The sequence below is a fragment of the Aethalodelphis obliquidens genome, unplaced genomic scaffold (genome assembly GCF_003676395.1).
Source record: "Aethalodelphis obliquidens isolate GAN/ISIS:26980383/991018 unplaced genomic scaffold, ASM367639v1 scaffold29, whole genome shotgun sequence".
NCBI lineage: Eukaryota > Metazoa > Chordata > Mammalia > Artiodactyla > Delphinidae > Aethalodelphis > Aethalodelphis obliquidens.
The window spans coordinates 11,958,084-11,977,919 of record NW_020837973.1 but is presented as its reverse complement, the minus strand read 5'-3'; the positions used below and the strand labels follow the sequence as shown (position 1 = coordinate 11,977,919).

At 45.1% G+C, this 19,836-nt stretch overlaps 1 protein-coding gene across 4 annotated transcripts in view; it reads right to left on the bottom strand.

Annotated features, from left to right (window-relative positions):
• TRIO (trio Rho guanine nucleotide exchange factor) overlaps positions 1 to 19,836 on the bottom strand; it is a 363,915-nt gene that overhangs the window by 170,648 nt on the left and 173,431 nt on the right. For all 4 annotated transcript variants that reach the window (XM_027125334.1, XM_027125333.1, XM_027125336.1 and 1 more), the window contains exon 9: positions 12,284 to 12,514. In XM_027125334.1, coding sequence (XP_026981135.1) covers positions 12,284 to 12,514 — 231 coding nt within the window. The remainder of the gene's footprint in view (positions 1 to 12,283; positions 12,515 to 19,836) is intronic.

The window sequence follows — 19,836 nt, the reverse complement described above, 5'->3', positions numbered from 1 at the left end:
TGTGTGTGTGTGTGTGTGTGTGTGTGTGTGTGTGTGTGTGTGTGTGTACACGCAGGTCAAGCCTCGCAGCGCAGCGGCTGCTCAGGCTACAGGTACACGCTTACCCTATTACCATAGTTTATTTCTGAACCTCTGTCAACACCACGCTCTGCCAGTCACCCGGGGTCACCCGGGGTCACACTATCAAAGTGATTCCTACTGTGGATCCATTTGTCTTCTGTCTGTCCACCTTCCAGCCCTTCTGAAAAGCTCCCTCTTTACCTTTCATGTCTAGCCCTCTGCCCCACAGACACGGGGTAGCCCTTCTGAGCCGCAGCTTCTCGCCTGCTCAGTGGGGATAATAATGGGGGCCTGTGAGTTGTCAAGCACCTTAATATCCTGGCGTGGCAGGTATAGAGCACACAAGCCATCCCCACCCACATACTGTCACCAGAGACAGCTTCCATCTAATGTCAAGCTCTTTGGTAGCACAGGCTATGAATATTCCATTGCTTTTTAACCAGTGCACTTAGTATATTATTTTTCTTTCTTCAGATTAAAAAGAGAGAGAGAGACCTTCAGTATCACCATTAGTAGGTAATACCACATTCACCACCTGATATCAAGCTGCTGTTTATATGACAGTCTCTTACTACGTATTACAGAACACAGGTCCTGTCTCCCTCGTAAAGAAATACCCAATGATAATTTCAAGATGTCTAAACTTCAAAGAACGGATACAGTTAATGGAATGTGCCTTTCGATATGAGGCCAGCACCAGGCAGAAGACTAGGATCAAGTATATTAAGCTTGAAAAGAGTTGAGAGATACGTAAGTACATCTATGCCACTGTCCACTTCCCTATCAGATCTGCATGAAAGACTAGGAGACTCTTTTTTTAAACTACAGCTATAGTATCTGCTGTATACTCCCCAACATAGTGTAAAAAGAAAAATCGAGGTTTGGTAAACAGCAAACCTGATGAGCACTGATGACTCAATACAGACTTGAAGTAAGGGCACAATTTCAAAAAGTAAAAGACAAACACTATTCGGTAGAAAGAGCTGGAGGGAGCAAAACACAGTCGTTTTTAAAAAATAAGAATTTGTTTTTTCAAGCCCAAGAAAAGTTGCTTCAGAAAGCATAAATTGGAAATAAAAGCTATTATGAACCAATCACTCAGGGTTACAATTTTTCTTTTATTAGTGGTTCCTTTTCACAGAATTATAAATACCAAGTGAAATTATATTTCCAACAAACATGAAAGTAATTCAAAGAAGACTACAAATTCCAAGCACTTCTTAAAAACAGTCACAGACAATTGTGAAATCTAGCTCATACTCAAAACCAAACTTCCCCAGGAGGCTTTTGCTTATCATTAAGTCTGAGAATGTTTCCCAGATCGCCAAGGAATCCTGAATGAACGTACCTGCCCAAGGAGCATTTGAAAGACAAGCTTGTGGAATCTTTCCATTTAAAACATAAAAGTATTTGCAAGCCAGGGGCTCCATCACGCTAGTCCACCCGGCCCCCTCCCTGACTCAGCCATGGTGGCAGCTGCCCTCTCCCTGCCTTGTGACCTTCACCTGAACAACAACTTGCTCTCTGCAGCCGGCTCGAGGAAAAAGGGCAAAAGCCAGTCCTTCCCAGGGCACCTGGTTCACAGGCAGAAGAGCAAGGCTGGGAGGCCGACAGCGCCCCCTCCTTGTTCGCGGAATGTGGGGCAAGCTCGTTCCTCTGTACAGTGTCTTCTAACAGGCACCATGATAGCCCCAAGGTCAAGATCGCTCCAAAGTGAGCCGCCAAGACTTAAAACACAGATAATCCTTCTCAGCATCTAAGTCAAAATGTCAGCTGTGCAGAAAATCTCAGATTGCTTAGCTCCCTGCTTGTAATGTAATTATAAGATTGAACGTGACGACGGCAGTATGATAATGCTCATCTTTTAACGAATAATTGCGCTGCTGTCTGAGCACCTGCTACTGAAGCCGGCCCTGACGTACACTACACCACCAGTCCTCACGGAGAGCTGGATGGGGGTACATCGTGACTCTATTTCATACATGAAGACGCAGGACCAACGGCTACCAAGTGGAAGAGCCAGTCTGTGGACCTGGACCCAGGAAGCAGGGTCCATTCTCTTAACCTCTAGTCTCCACTGCCTCTTCAAGTCAGCAGAGCTGGCACACAGGTGGCAAACTGAGGAAGGAAAGAGCTGCTTTGCTTCAGAACAGTTCAGGCTATTGGGTAAGTGACACTATTATAATAGAGAGCAAAACGGGGGGAGGTGAACCAGCAAACAACACCACGCCTGGACCACACGTCTCGGGAACTGGCCACTGTTGCCTTTTCTACCCTCACTCACGTGGCCGAGTCTGGCCATCCCGTACAACCTCTAAAGTAATTTTCTGCCATAAGCCCCTACTACCTAATATTCACTATGTTTTGTGGATTAATATTTCTAAGTAATTACTACTTAAGAACTTACAACTAAATACTAAACCCTTGTCAGAGAGGAGACATTCTCAAGGGCCTATGTGTCAACAACATGCAATATAAAGACCAATGTAATGACATTTTCCCTTGAAAATGCAGAGGTGTTTATTTCAAATACTTACTAGAACAGCCTTCTATCATCACCATGTACCATGTCATTGTCTCTGGCATCATCTATTGAGAGATTATTCTGTGCTGTGCTTGGGAGGGCAATACAGGTCCATAACCCCTTATCCACAAAAAGCTAAAAACAGCTCTGAAATTCCAAATATTTTTTCAAAACTTGGTCAGAAAAAATCATTGGCGATAAGACCTGACCTGAGGCTACTAATAGTCTTTATTGATCCCTTTGGTGTGGGTCCTTGAACATATGGCTGCAGAAATCCCCATGTGCTTGATGATGGTGGGCTGCCCAGACCTCACCAGAGCGTGTATCACAGTGTATACACACTGTTCTCTTTCTCAACTCTGAGAGATTCTTAATTCCAAAACATATGTGTCCCAAGGGCTGCAGAGAAGACAGTAGACTTGTATTATTATCTCTATTAAGTAAGACCTGGATGCTCAGGAAAGTTAAGAGCCCGGGAAAGAACACCTCGTGAAAAAGAGAAACAAACTTCCAAACCAAACTTTTTTGGGACTTCAAGAATCCGAACATAGGCTCCTACCCCTCGTTATATTGTGTTACTTTATGAAATGTAAATACTATATGAAAACCTTTAAAGTATTTCTAACGTTAGAGTTCCAGCGCTAAGATTTACTGTTTGTAAAAACTAGACCAGACCTCTGACATAAAACCACCAGGAGCACATTAAGCTTATCTATTTTTACTGGGAACTTTGGATGCAAACGGTATTCAGGGAAAACATACAAACATCTGTCAATTTTAGCTACTGTTTTAAAGAGACAAGGCCTAGGGAATCAGTGTTTTCTGTCACAATAATGAGAGTTCCCTCTAAGTCAGGGGGCCTCCACCCTGTTAAGACCCCGGCCGCACAGCAGCAGGTGAGCGATGGGCAAGCGAGCGAAGCTTCAACTGCTGCCCCCATCGCTCGCATCACCGCCTGACCACCCCCACCCACTCCAGCCCGTGGAAGGAGACTGTCTTCCACGAAACCGGTCCCTGGTACCAAAAAAGGTTGGGGACGGCTGCTCTAAGTCACATTTTAAGCACACAAAAATGAAACAATTAACTCTGCCAATTCTATATTCAGTTTTAAGAACTATGGTTACAGGAAACAAATACAAACCAATGGTAATTCTAAAATATTCTGAATTTGTTTTTTAATATAAAATCAGATTTTCTAGGGGCAAAATATGAACTTCCTCCCATCCCTACCCTAGATTCCCTGTAAAACCAAAACTAACCCAGTTTCACTTACTTTAGTTACTTCCTTGTTCAACAGGCTGGTTGTTATTTAAATCATCAGGATACCAATCTAGAAATAGACATACTATGCTTCTAGTTCTGCTTTTAAATAAGTGCTCCTGACAGAAGCATTTAGATAAGAGCTTTCTTTCTTTTTTTTTTTTTGCGGTACGCAGGCCTCTCACTGTTGTGGCCTCTCCCGTTGCGGAGCACAAGCTCCGGATATGCAGGCTCAGCGGCCATGGCCCACGGGCCCAGCCGCTCCGCGGCATGTGGGATCCTCCCGGACCGGGGCACGAACCCGTGTCCCCTGCATCGGCAGGCGGACTCCCACCCACTGCGCCACCAGGGAAGCCCTAGATAAGAGCTTTCTTGATGATCAAATCAATGCTATTTTAGTGATTATAACAAAGGATGACCGAACAACTAAGTCACATCATTTGAAATTTGCTAAACTCAAATGGGGGACCAAAAAGGAGGCCTGCTCTTCAATAACATAACTTTTCTTAAAGGCCAGTGTTTCAGCCACTGCTGCAAGGAGGACGGACGTCCAGTATTACGCTGTTAATGACACTTAATCACGACGTTAAGAATCAGAAGTGAGGGAACCCACACACCCCTGCCATCTGAGCCTGCCTGGCACCTTCTTCCCTAACACTCACAGCGTACTTTACTCCTGAAGCCGGCCTCCCAGTCACGCTCTTCCCTTTCCCATCAGCTGCTCAGAGAAGAACACGAAGCTGTGAGCTGGGAATAGCTGGGCTCGGGACCGCTGGGGGCTGGGAGTCAGTGCCCTCTCTCCCTTGCAGCCTCTGTTTCCCCTCATCCACTCCTAAGGTGAATGCAAACAGTGAGTGAGAAAGTAAAATGTGAAGAAATGTTAAAAGTCTCCTTCAGTAGCTATTTTCCTTTGCAGTGATGGGCAACTGCAGCTCCTATGAAAGCCCCTTCCCGGAGCCTGAGAAGCTCCACTTCCTTCTTAAGTAAGATGTCAATTTGACTCTTTGATTAGCTCAGAGTGAAGCATCCTCCCCAGGTCAAGAGCAGTGAAGCAGTTAAAAACCCACTAGGCTTCCTGCAGCTTCGGCCAAGATGCTCGACTTTTTTGAGTCTGGGGTTTTTTAACCTGGAAAATGAGGGGCCTGGTCTGACGAGATCACAAGGGCCTCTGGGTCTAAAGTCTGTAAAGTGCGTGGCATAATATTTACAGTGAAATGAAACAGACACAAAATTCCACATGCATCTGTGGGCTCTTGAGGACTGAGTGAAGAAAGAGTAACGTTCTAGGTCCAGCATTCACCGCTGCCTGACAGTAACGACTATCTCCACCCACACATTTCTTTACTTCTCTCCAGGGGAGCCAAGAACTCTCCATTTCTTCAATCATTGTATTTCAAAATTAGAATTAAGTTTGTTCTAAAAATATAATCACTCTTTTTTTAAAATTTATTTTATTTATTTGTTTTTGGCTGCATTGGGTCTTCGTTGCTGTGCGCGGGCTCTCTCTAGTTGCGGCGAGCAGTGGCTTCTCTTGTTGCGGAGCACGGGCTCTAGGCGCGCAGGCTTCAGGAGTTGTGGCTCGCGGGCTTAGGTGCTCAGCGGCGTGTGAGACTCTTCCCAGACCAGGGCTCAAACCCTGTCCCCTGCATTGGCAGGCGGATTCTTAACCACTGCGCCACCAGGGAAGCCCCAACTCTTTTTTTAACTTTTTATTTTATATTGGACTATAGTTGATTAACAATGTTGTGACAGTTTCAGGTGTCCAACAAAGTGATTCAGTTATAGATATACATGTCTCTATTCTTTTTCAAATTCTTCTCCCATTTAGGTTGGTACATAATATTGAGCAGAGTTCCATGTGCTATACAGCAGGTCCTTGTTGGTTATCCATTTTAAATGCAGTAGTGTGTACATGTCAATCCCAAAGCCCCTATCTCCTCCCCCACCCCCATAACCAGAAGTTCCTTCTCTAAGTCTGTGAGTCTGTTTCTGTTTTGTAAGTTCATTTGTATCATTTCTTTTCAGATTCCACATATAAGCAATAGATATTCTTTCTCTAACTTCCTTCACTCAGTATGATAATCTGTAGGTCCATCCATGTTACTCCAAATGGCATTATTTCATTCTTTTTAATGGCTGAGTAATATTCCATTGCATTATGTACCACACCTTCTACTTACTCATAATACTGAAATTTTTTTTAAAAATGGTTTCTAGAACATTTCAAAGTACACTAAGCCTAATGCTCACTTGGAAAAAGATGCTATTTAAGAAAACCTCAGTCAAATTACACACAGCAAACATATGATACAGGACACCAAATGCCCTGCATTGCAGGAACTACTTCTGCTTAACTCCCATGAGAGCACAGGAAAGGCCAGGAGCGCGTGCTCCACACGCACTTTCTTGTGTGGAAGGGAGCCTGGGCGAAATCAGGGAAGAAGGGCTCAGAAAGAGGCTGGCAGGCTTCTAAACTTTTACATCATCCATCCATCCATCCATCTATACATCTTCTAAAAAAAATTTAAATCACTTCTCCTGGTATTACCGTAGTTTTAATTACATAAGTACATTAAATTTCTTAAGGAAAAAAAAGAACCTTAGGATGGGAGGGAAGGAGGGAGGGAGGGAGGAAAGGAGGTAAGTAGGTTACTATTCATATAGTCTCACCTTGGATACTCCCATCACACCCCAATCAAACCATCACTCTACCAACATGGGCTAATACCTTTAGCAATTCTCTAAACTTTCAAAAATTATTTTTCTCATTCTTAATTTGGAAATAAGTATAAAACAGTCCAAAGTTGTCTAAGAAAACTCTTAATATGTCTAGATGTTATCTAAGAAACGCGTCCAGATGTTATGTATACCTTAAGTCTAGTCACTGAACTACAGAAATATACATACACACATGCATGCGTGCGGTCTTCCCTGTCAGCTAATCCCTGGGCACTTTCCTCTTAGGGGACCCTGGCAATTCGGCTGACACTCAACAATGGGGAGACCCAGCTGCCTGGGGCTCGTTCTTAGCTCTGTCCGCTCCTGGTCATCCTGACCCGAGTGAATGTGTCCTCGACTTCCTGTCCCACTGGCTCACAGCGCCAGCTCCCGCGCCCTGCATTCCTGTATTGCATCCACTGTGCGGAAGAGATTCGTCCCTTTTCCCACCCTTTTAACCCCACCAGTGAACTGTCGGCTCCTTGAGAGCTGCGGTTACTAAGATTACTCTGACAGTCAAGTCTCTTCTCTGTTTCTATGACAAAAGGTAATGAAAGGGCTTCCCTGGTGGTGCAGTGGTTGAGAGTCTGCCTGCTGATGCAGGGGACATGGGTTCGTGCCCCGGTCTAGGAAGATCCCACAGGCCGCGGAGCAGCTGGGCCCGTGAGCCATGGCCACTGAGCCTGTGCTGCGCAACGGGAGAGGCCACAACAGTGAGAGGCCTGCGTACCGAAAAAAAAAAAAAAAAGAAGGTAATGAAAGCTGGCTCCAGACCCACCAGAAAGATCAACAGTTAGCCTCTATCTGCTCCCAGCAGGTTCCCAATCCCTAATCAAACACTCGCCCTCCAGTACTCCCTAATTCTGAGAAACTCTCAGAATAGATGGCCATTTTCTAACCATTCTCATATGTAAACAGAAGAGAGTGTTAAATCATCACATAGCGAGGGCTGTATAATGACCCTGATGAGAAAACCCCATCCTTCTGACTTAAATTAATGAGCAAAGGACAAATGAGGTTCCGGAACCTTCCCTTAAGAGCTAGGTCCAGTGTAGGTGGAACCTCTGGGTCAGGCATCACCGAGGGATGACTTTTACTGGCAAATGGCTAGCAGCCTAGGACCCAAGGCAGAACTGTGAAATAGCTTCTCCGTGGACCTGAAACCCATTTCTTTACGTTCAAGTGGCCAAAATCTTTAATATTTTAAAGATCTCACACATTGGCAAAATTCCCAGGCCATGAAATTACCCCTTCCTTCTTCAGCCACCCCTAACTCCCCAACCTTAATCAAAGCTCCTGGTCCCTTCACGAAGATCTCCCAGTTAGATGACTTGATTCCAATGCAGGGCCAACCCTCCCCCATTCCAGAATAAACAAAGAGACTAACTCCAAATAATCTTTAATTAGCAAAATTGGGGAATTCCTTAAATTTCTTCATCTACTCATTTATTCATTCATTCATTCAGCAACTACTGAGCATCTACTATCCCAGACGCTTGGGAAACACCAGAGAATAAAACACAGACCACTGCCCCATGGACCTTAAGTTCTGCACTCCAGGACTCCCCCCTGACTTGCACGTTGGTCCACGGTGGGGCCCGAGCCTGTCTCCTCACCTGGAATCTCGCTCTCACGCCACACTTGTCACCCTGTCATCCACTGCCGCAGCATCAAGTCAAAACACACAGCCTACGGGTTTGAACTCAATGTGGTGAAATGGGAAAACACTAACCCCTCTGCCACAGGCTGGCCGAGAGCACTAAGAGAGGAAGGAAACATTCACGGCGCTCAGGCTCGCCACGTCCCCTCAATGTGTCCCAAAGCTCACAGAAACAACTCCCAAGCCTTCATCGCGGAGGTCGTCCTTCCAGACCTGCACCAGTTCAGGCTCCACACTCCCAGCTGTCCACTCTGGGCACCTGCTGCTCTGTACAGGCCCCGCCCTTTGTGTCTCCACCATCCCGCAGCCCTGTTGCACAATCCTCAACCTCCTGACTTTCCAGTCACCCATCAAAGACCAGCGGAAACATGCATCTCTCAGGAAGGCTTCCCTGGCACCCTGGCAATTGTGACTTGCACCTCTGTTACAGGAGTCTTCATCTTCCTCATAAGCTGCAGCCTTGATGTTTGGGGATACGGACAAGGCTCCCTGGAACCCCCAAATCTGCACAAGTCATTACAGCACAGACATGTCCCCTTAGATGGCATGTGCAAGGCAGGCAGACAACACCAATGAGGGCGGCCAGTTTTATTCACTCCCTCATGTGGGCAGCACCTCAAGAGGCATGACTCAAACTCATGCCTGGGCAAAATCACACCTCATGACAACCAAAGACACACACGCCAACTCTGAGCATGTTACGGGCTAATTTATGAGACTATTAAACCATCCACTCTCACTAGGCTGGAATTCCTTGAGAAAAGGAAGGTTGAGCTAGTCAACATATTTACCTCTGTACCTCTCAGAATACCACACATTCAATTTTAGATATTTTGAAAAAAAGGATGAAGTGTGGACGAGAAGAATCTAGAGTGGACTAGATTTTCTTGACCATTTTTTGAGAATATTAGCTAATGGCCCAACACCAACCTGGAAGGAGTTTTTCCAAGAGGTAAGTCTGTGCGGGTGAAGGGATATGGGGGAGCCAGAGGCTTTTTTAGGAGAAGGGCTCCTCGTCTGAGGGGCTTCTTTGGGGGGAGTCAGCCTGCCTCAGGAAAGCAGATTTCCGGGGCCTATTCACCTCGCACAACATGTTGGAGCAGCTAAATCCCACCAGCCCAAGAGGCAGGCAGACTGCACCAGTGAGCAGGAGAACGGGTTTGATGGCATCCTGCTGTGGACTGCTTCCAAAACTGTCATCTCATTTGAACAAGTGCAGCAGTGATCAATTATGCTGTTAGAGAAAACGAAAGCATACCCTAAACTGGAAAACACCGCTTGGCAGTAGGACAAGTCTTCATTCACTAATTCAACCAAACATCCACTGGGGGTTGCTCTAACAGTAAACAAAAGGCAATGGGAATAGGTATATTATTTGACCACCAAGAAATATGACAAATGGTATTAATTTTATTTTTAAGCTAATGATGACCAAGGTTAAGGCTGTCCAGTAGGCAGGACATGTGCTTGGGCAAGTCTTCAGCAAGTGTTCCTACCACCTGCGCCCCCCAACCTTTGACTTGGACCCATGCTCAGTGCTCTGGGACGGTAGCTTCACACCCCGTACCCCACAGCGCCTGACTCCTGTCCAAAACACTGTCCATCCAGAAATTACGGAATTGCCTTTGCTTGTTATGGAAAAAAACCACTAACCACTAAACCAAAATTACGCGTTTTAAAAATGAAATCCCCCGTGCCATCCCTTCCTCAAGGGCACACGCCATTAATGGTCTCACGTCTTTTCTTTCAAGTATTTCTCCACAGACAAGCATATACACTTCTTGGAGGGCTGTCTTCACAAGAATGTCATCATCCTTACCTCTTTTGTGGTAAGCTGCTTTTCTTTTTCCTCAGTATTTACAGATGCCTTTTCACGACCCAAAGCAACCGAACAAAAACCACTTGTGGTATCTCTAATTGGCTCATGTTTCTGTGGAGTTTGATTGTTTTTGTCTTTACAAATTTATCTTCTGCTGACAACATCTTTCTAAAGCACAATTTTCTTTTCCTCACTTATCCTCAGCTTACCTTTCCTCCTTTATGCTCAAGATGGCAAAATTTTTCCCTGTGTGTGATTAATTTCTTGAGTTTCAGAAACACATTTTCAGTTCTGACATCCTAAGGACTCCTCCTAAGCAAAGTGTTTGCTTTGCTTAATCTTATCAACTTCGCTCCTGGCTTCACAAGCTGACAGAGCAATTTTCCGTTTGCATAATGAGTCCAAACTATTCCGGATCATTTAGTCGACAAAATGTTTCCCTTAAACAGCAATTATCATTTCTTCAGAATGCTAATAGTGCCATGGACTGCAAAACACTCTCTCCTGCCGACATCCAACCCTGTTCTGGCTCTTGAGAAAAAAAAATTAACAGCTTAAAGAACTGGCCTCGTAATTATCAAAATTACCTTTCTACCTGCAAAAATGAATGTTTGCTGTTTTCGAATTCAAGCACAGTAAGTACCTCGCACCAAGCTAGATGATTTTCTCAACAGCCTGTTCCCAAAGGCTTCCTCTTCTGACGTAAGCAGCCCAGTGGCTTATTCTTATATGACTGGGCGCCCCAAGGAGCCATGAGAGCTGGGGGGAGAAAAGGGGGTGCCCAGCTGCTGCTCCAGACACAAGTCCAGAAAGTGTGCTGGCCCATGGACACGTAATGAACAGCTGATCCAAGGGATACGGAGGTAGGAGGGGGAAATCCTTTAATAATTACATTTAAGCTATTAACATTCCACACTTTGACAGTTTTTGGACAATTAAGAAAAACTGATATTGGTGCTTTCAACCTCACAATTTCAGTTCTCACAGTAACTTCTAGACCTTGACTCCTCCATCTTCTTTCCCTGGCAATTACCTTCTTCAACAAAAACAACACTGTAAAGACGCATGCACAGTATCAAAATGATTGTTCCTATGGCGCTTTGTATGTGCAACCTTCAGAGAACTCAAAAGCCATCAGTAAAATCAAAGCATACTATGCGAAAATTAAAAATTATAGAGCAGTGAAAAGGATCTGGAACTCACCAGATTCCCACTACTAGAAGAATGATGGTCAGTGCATATGGAGGACCTACGTGTCGTCAGGACACCGCACGACTTCCACGCCTCCGTCCGTCGGCAGACAACCCCCTCAGCGGCAGGTGATACTCGGCAGAACGCAGTCTGAGCCTCTGCCTGTCTAAGCAGTGCTCCCGGACTCTGGGACACCCAGGGAGGGGACACAGGCTCTGTTCCCAACCCATCACTGTGGCTTCACACCAACTCTCCTGGATGCCACAGGCTTCCCTGCACCCCAGAATTCCTCATCCAGACTGACACCTCATCCACACCCTTGCTCTCTCCTCTGTTTTAGGGCAAAGACACAACTTTTATCTTATTTATTACTAAAGCTATATCATATTTCATAAGCTCCCACAGCGTTAATCCTCAAAACCCTGGTAGCAGGACAATCTTCCGTATTTCATAACAAGGAAATAAATAGTATCGGGACTGGGCTTACTCTTACTTTGGTAACAACAACAAAGATGTCAACTGCTTAGAAATGAATGACTGTAAAAGTCCATTTTTCATTAATCAGACGACTATTTATTAAGCCCCCCTGTGCCCCTCGGACTGCAATATCCACCAGGCGGGGAGAGAAGCACGATGAGCTTATCATTAAATAACTGAAGGGCAGACAGATCTTCAACTGTACCAGCACCTCGGTATAAGCTCCAGAGGCATTATTCTCACAAATAAACATAACTAAGGATGACCTGTTTCAAGAACAAAACAGAGGGGCCCCGGGTTAGGCGCTGCATCGTCTCCTGTGTTCCAGGCCTATGAGCTCGTGGCAGACAGCAGCCTGAACACACGTTCTCGAAGCGCCGCTTTCACTCATGGTAAGAAAGGAGATGTGCACGCGTGTGTGTGGTGTGTGCGTGCGTGTCTGTGTGTGTCTCTCTCTCCCGTCTGGCCTAGCTTACTTTCATCAGCACAGGCAGGCCCCCTATGACGACACGCCCACCTACACTCTCGCTCGGCACAAGTCGCCCCCGCGAGGACAGGGGTCCACGAGACCCACCTGCTGAACGTCCTGCTGGAAAACGCACAGCTGCAGCCTCTGGTGGAGCCGGACCTTGCGGTGCTGCCAGATGTTCTCGAGCTGCCGCTGGTGATGCAGCACCTCATGGATGACGTCGAGAACATGGTGCACGGCCTTGGAGTAGTTGGCGGAGGCCGTCAGGGAATCGGAGCTGCCAGGAGTCAGGGGCCGCTGGAGCTTGTCAAGGAGTGACTTCCCGTCCTGGCTCACCTGCCGGCAGGACAGACGAGTGATTATAAACCAGCAACTCTTCCGGACCCAAGGCTTTGCCCAGGCCATGCTGCAGAACCTGTCCTCCAGTACGTGTGCACACACTTGCACAGACACATGCTCACACACACACAGACATAAACCGCAGTTTCATTCAAAAGCATATTATATAAAGAACAAAATAAAATTGAAAACAAATCCATCAGTTATTCAATTACATCACAAAACCAAGTATGGTAAAACACGGAACTAAAAGAACATTCATCATCACGAAACACTGTAGCAGATGCTAGTCTTAATAAATAAACATGGTATTTTGCCTTAAATGACATATGCACTGACATAAAATTTCATTGCTCCGATATCTGCAAATTAAAATTTGAAAGTAATACTTTTCTTGAGTTATGTTAGCGAGAATACAACAATCACAATGGAGCAAAATTTTAATGCTGAATCTGAAAGCTCACTTGAAAAGAAATCAATAATCTAGCACCAGGCAAAGAATATGTACCTTCACTTTCTGACACAGTTGGATAGCAATTTTACCTCACAAAATAAAAAAGAAAATTAAAAAGTGCCATTTTATTTGGTTCATTAACTTAGAAGAAGCAATTTTAATTAAAATGCCATCATTTCTTAAAGGAGATTTCAGTGCTGTATTACAGCAGTTAACTATCAAAGTACAATTAAATGAAAGCAATCAGACTAACCAGAAAAAGTAAGAAAAGGTGAGGGTAGAATATGGAAAGAAAAGCATTATGTATTTTTTACATTTAAACGTATGAATGATTATGCCAGATGTGGGAGAAACTATAGGATCCGATTGGACAAAAAGAAGGACGTGATGCACATAATGTAGCTGGGCTGTGCATGTGGTTCAGGGTGTTCCCTAAGCCAGTCCTCATGACCAGGATCCTGCTCAGATCCTCCCGAATCTGAAAGCCTCCTTGGGTTTCTACGGAAAGGAGGAGCGAAACGGAGCCTTGATTTTTAAAAAAATAAATTTATTTATTTTTGGCTGCGTTGGGTCTTCGTTGCTGCGCACAGGCTTTCTCTAGTTGCGGTGAGCGGGGGCTACTCTTCGTTGCGGTGCGCAGGCTTCTCATCGCGGTGGCTTCTACTGCCATAGGGCACAGGATCTAGGCGCATGGGCTTCAGTAGTTGTGGCACGCGGGCTCAGTAGTTGTGGCTTGAGGGCTCTAGAGCTCAGGCTCAGTAGTTGTGGCACACGGGCTTAGCTGCTCCGCGGCATGTGGGATCTTCCCAGACCAGGACTCGAACCCGTGTCCCCTGTATTGGCAGGTGGATTCTTTACCACTGTGCCCCCAGGGAAGTCCCGAAAGGGAGGCTTGTTAACAGACGCAGACAGGGTTCAGGGGCAAACCCTTAGGACAGAGGAGAGGGGGGCACTGGGTGAATGGGACAGGCCAAAGGAAGCCTTTAGCAACCAAAAACTGGTGGCAAATGAGAGGCCTGTGGATTTTTCTAATCTCTTCCTTTAATCCTCTTACAACTTTAAATCTTGCTAGAATGCAACATGTTTGTTTCCTAATGCCTGATTCGGAGACCTTTGTTTGAAGTGCTGACTTCCTTAGGAAGGCTGGCTACCAGCCTTTGTAGATTAAAACTGATTTAATACATCAAGTTAGAAAAACTGAAGCAGAAACAAACCAAGCTGACATAACCAAAGAGAACAGGGGAAAAAAAGGAACCAACTGAACCGCAGCAGTTGTGTCAGGCACCTGTACAAACAAAAACAGAGGAAATGCAAGTCTTCCAAAGCAGGGAGTTGCCCCCAAGAGTCACTGAAACTTGCCTGGGCACTTTTGATACAATGATTTGGGGGAGGGGAGGCACAGTGACTGACTTGGGGGAAGGGACTTATTGTGACAGATTCACAGAGGCAGGATATTACCTCAAAATCATCCTGCTTTTTGTAATAATGTGAGTTAGGCTCTATTTGACATATAAACATGGAGGGTTTTTTTTTTTCTTTTTCTTTTTTTCACCTACTCCAATATACACTGATTTTTCCAGGAATGCAGTTAACCATGTTACTCAAAGGAAGGCAGTGCTTGGTCTTCTTTGAAACTTTACAAGAGTTGCTTACCGTTTTAAAATACCAGCACAATAATACCATTCTCAGTATTTGAGTCACAAGTATTAATATAACACATGTCCAGTCTGCATTTGTAGTTGCCATATTCACAATGGTTTTATATATATTGCAAGCACCTGAATATCTAATTGTTTTCTCCTCCATTTTGCATGTACTTAGGCATTTATAGACTGAAACACATTTTATCATAAATCACCTTTTGTCTCTCATTCATATTGTAGCATATAAGTAATTTATATATACAAATATAAATATTTTCTGAAAATAATTACCCATACATTTTATTTGAGCAGGTACCCTAAAATTTCAGTTAAACAATGGGGGTGCAGCATTTCTTAGGACTGAGGACCAATACTCCAAGTTACACATTTCGCATTTGTACAGAGCCTAGAAAGAATTCCTTATAAATATTTCCTCTGAGTTTTACTCCTTAAAATATGCGTAAGTCAGGAAACATACACCAGAGCATACGACTTGGTGAACATGTGCCAGAAGGATATATACATCAGAAGGTGTGGCAGAAACTGAGAGCTGCTTCCCCAAAGTCCACTTGCCCCTCCTTGATAGCCAAACCCCACAGTCAGGAACAGCAATACTCCAGCTATAAACCTGCATTTCCTAGACTCGCTTCCAAGTAGGAGTGGCTAACGTAACAGAGGTAAAAAATGCTGAATGGGGCTTCCAGGAAAGCTGCCTAAGAGGCTGAGTATGCTCATTACCCCCTTGCCTCTTCCTCCTCCCTGCTGCCAATAACTTGGTGAAGATGGCTGGAGCTTCAGCAGCTACTGATGACGTTGAGGCAACCTTAAGGATGGTAGCCCACCTGCTAAAAGAGGCAAAGCAAAAAGACAAAAGGATTCAGAGATCCTCTTACTAACAGAGCTACCATACCAGCCCTGGGATGCAAGCCCTGGGACTTTCCCACTGGTAAAAAGTAAACCTCTATCTCAAGCCGTTGTTTTGGATCTTAAACCACAGTACAAAATGACCAATGGGTTCCCGGCCCTTACCAAGTTTCCAAAGGCATCCATGTGACACTATTAATAGTCTACTACTGAGAATAAATAAATAATCCGAGAGAGAATATTCCAACTAATCTTTCTTGGGTGTCTTTGCAACTGTCTGACAGAGCTCGAGAGCAGACATTATTACTGGGTTTAGAACAACATGCCTACTCATGGTGGAGGGGCGGGAGGCAATGACTGAGTACGTGAACACACAATCACCTTAATATAAAGGAACACATGAAGCAAAGCTCTGCCTTCTGGGTACCCCTAAGCAGGGATTAAACTGTCTCTGTTGGTGCCCCTGCTGGCACTGTCGCTTGTGGGTAGAGAGTGTGCCAGCAGAAGTGGCTAGAAAAAAATCCCAGTCAAGAGGACACCTGTTGCACCAAAACTAGACCCCCATGGAACTCCAGATGTGTGTTCATATGCAGCAATTCTCCAGTAAAGCTTTCAGAAATAGTTCTACTCTATTTCAGTGTAGCATTCACAAGTTTGTCAATTTAAAAGGTATTATTTAAGCACACGAAGAATACCATGTATAAATTTTAGAAAGTTTTAGCAAAATACCTTTGTCTTTATAAGTACAGGAGTACTATATAGGGGAAAACATGCTAGAATTTTATAAAGAGGACTGTTCTATTGTATAAAAATAAGGACTTTTAAATGGTACAGAACAACCAGCAGAAAACCAATGAAATAAAAAACTGAAAATAGCAGATTATTCATATATAATTTAAGTACTAAAACAATGAATATATATATGTTTATGGTATGTGATACAGTTCTGAATTTCTTAACTATAGAACCAGGTGAATTAATTTACTTAAGTTATATGTTTTGTCTAAAAATGTGTTTTTAGCTTTCAGGCAGTCAAACCCTGTCCCACAAAGAGACCACAGCTGTAAAAACAGGAGATCAACCTTTACTATCAAAAAGCAGGACTTATCTGCTGTAATTTTTGAAAACATCAAATTGGGCCATTTTTTCACATTCTGCTCTTTGTTCCTCTTGCAATACAGCGCTCAGGGACTTGAAAGGCAGCGGAAGTAACATTTTACGAAGAGTAACATTTTATAAATATGTGAACTAATACACTCTAATACCTAAATGAGTTAAGAAAAACGCAAAAAAGGAAAAGAAGGGGTTGAAGTTTAAAATTTTACCATATCATAGCTACGTTCGTTCCTAATATTTAAGAGGAAACTTAACTGTTTAAAGTCAAGAACAGTGGTCCGGTTCTTGATTATTTACTTTTAATCAAAACTTCACATAAGATGTAACTTGGATTCCTGGGTACCACCCTACAAAACGTTCCGCCAAACCTCACAGAGGCTTGCCCGTTCTTATTTCCGGTACTTGGGTCTCTACATTTCCCACTAGATCAAATTAGAGCTCAGAGCCTCCAGGAGGAGTACTCTTCACTCACACACAGAATGCTGCTCTGATTTACAGAAAGAGACCAGTACCTGGAGATTATTGCTCAAGGTGGCAAAAACCACCACCCAAGGACCAAGTATGACCTGTGAAAGGTCAGTTATATCCAAATGTGGTGCTATATCAGATCTAACAGTGCTCCAACAGTATTCCCAAGATAGGACCAATGTGGGCAAAATACATGAACCGCATAAAGGCACGGCTAGAAATGACTACACTCAGCGTGTCGTAAAGAAACTGTGGTCCTTCTTCAAATCTTTTATGCATTGACTCAAACCAGCATCCCCCTGCTTGGCTTCCTTCGCTGGGCGTGGCTCATCACAGCCTGCAGGGCACAGCCCTCCATGCTGAGCCTGAGAATGTTTCACAGCCCCACTACCCCCTCCAACTCTCACGAAGTTATTCTCAAGTCCAGGGTCTAGGAAAGCAGGAAGGAGTTATGAATGGTCGCATGTGAGCATACAGCTTGCTGTGCAGTTGTGGTTGACACTCCGCAGCCAAAGCGATGAACACTTTGTCTTTGAGTCAGGAGCGTAAACCGGTCTTAAGATGGCTCCGCAAAGAAGCTGCTGCCACTAACGCTGGCCAATGACCTTCTGAAAGGCTGCATGCTGGCTTCCCACACCCCAGGGAGGCCACCCAGTATCCTTACCTTTAGAGGCTGGGACTCCCCGCTGAGATGGTTTTCTGCAGGCAAAGCTCTTAGGATGGAATTCTGAAAGCCTATTTCCGTTTCTTTCCGCTATTAGATTCCTTACTCAGAACCAGATCAACCTAAGCATGCTTGGCTCGCTGACACCTCTACCTGGGATCCTCAGAAAGGGAAAACCCAAACAGGACCCAGACAAGGAGCTAGCTGGCACAGCTGAGCCAGTTAAGTCAACTGTATGCAGAGAACATGCATGTTCTACAGATTCCACGTGGGCCTGACCTCTGTCGCTTCTATATTTCAAGCCCTTGCGAGGCCTGAAGTTTGGGGGTGCAGAGAGAGACCCCCGGATGGTCTGTTGGCTCTGATGCTGTGCCCGACATTGACTCCGGCACCTGCACGTCTACAGCGATGCTGCAATACTTAATGGGGCTCTGAAATAACCGCTCTATAGAAGTTGCTCTCTACCCAGGCAGGCAAGCTGTCACACATCACCGACAGGATTTCAGGATGTTTACTACCGAGGTGACTCATTTTTCTGTTTGCTTTTCTTTTAGGCTAATAACCCTCATCGCGCCATCACCCACTTGTACAGCTCCTTAAGGAAGGAGCTCTACCAGCTCTTCAGGCAGCCTATCAGTCACTTCTACAAGGTGCTGTTGAAGTGTGCAGTAAGTTAAATTGAGAAATGTGTTAAACTGGTAAACTGACATTTTAATATTTGTTAAATTGAGAAACTGATGCAGAAACTAAACCCTGAAGTCACACTGGATCAGGGCGGGCCACGGTGGACGTGGCATTTCACCTCCTCTGCTCCAAGAATCCCCGCCTGGGACTGCTGTGGCGAAGACCACGGGCAGGTGGCTGGACGCTCGGTACACAGTCTCACGTCACAACTCGGATGGCAGGGGCTAGGGTTACAGATGACACGGGCACACTGTACTGAGATAAAAACCACTTCTATGAATTTAGCTTGTTGAGAAAGTAGTTGGTAAGTCTGCTTAAGATAAGATGTTGCAAATGACTACTCTCTGTGCTGTTTCTACACCTACAGCTCATCCCAGATGTTCGTGTTGCTTCACTCTCCTGCGATCAACTACATCAGACAGCATTAGCCCCAAACCTGGCGAACTGAAGCAAGCTCCTGTTGGCGAGGCACGGGCATGCTCCTGTTGCTGCAGCACAAACAGGAACACGGGACAGGTCTAATTAAAGCACCGAAAAGCAGGTGTTTGTGTCCTGCGGGAGAAAAACAGGGCTGGGAAAGTTTCCACTGCAAACTTTTGTCATCAGAGACTAGAAGCTGTAGGTAACTATTTAAAGAAAAAAATTGCAGAAGGAAGGAAGGAGGAGGGAAGGAGGGAGAGAGAGAGAGGGAGGAGGGAAGGAAAGGAAAGGAAAAGTAGGTGAAAGAAAAAGGAAGCACAAGCCCTGCTTACCAATATTCCTCCTCCTAAGTGACCTGTGCCCATGGCAGGGGCGCAAGAAATTTCTGTGGGATGAGTGCCTCCTGGGCAGGCCGGCAGCTCTTGAGAGCCAGGCAGGGAATATCTCTCAGTGTGTGGGCTGTAAAGCATCTGCATCAGAGTCCCTGGACCACTTGGGAAACCCACTAAAGATGGCGATTCACTATCTCTGAGGGTGGAGGACGAGAAGCCGCACTTATAACCAGCATGCTCAGGTTAGAAAACCACTGAGTTAGGAAAAGAAAAAATCACTGAAAAGACAAGAGTGATCCTTGCTTTCCCATCCCCCTTCCCCCTCCCCTCCTAGCATGGAGGAACCAGTGTCCAGGGTCTGCAGCAGTGAGGGGTGGAGGTGCCACGGTGACCCCGTGCTGGGCTTCCTAAGGGCACGGGCACTGGGGGTGATCAGAGGCCAGGGGAACGGGGGAGACTGGCAAGACAGAGCAAATGCACTTACCGAACAAATAACTTAAAAGACCGAGGATAAAGGGAATCAGGTTTCTCGCCATCTGAAAGGGGATTTATAAACAGAAAGGGAAAGGCTGGTACTGGATTAGAGACGGAAGTGTCAGTAGGAACATGTGTGGTTTTAAAACAGAGACAGACACAGACATAGCAATAGCTGTAGATGTATGTGCATGGATGGA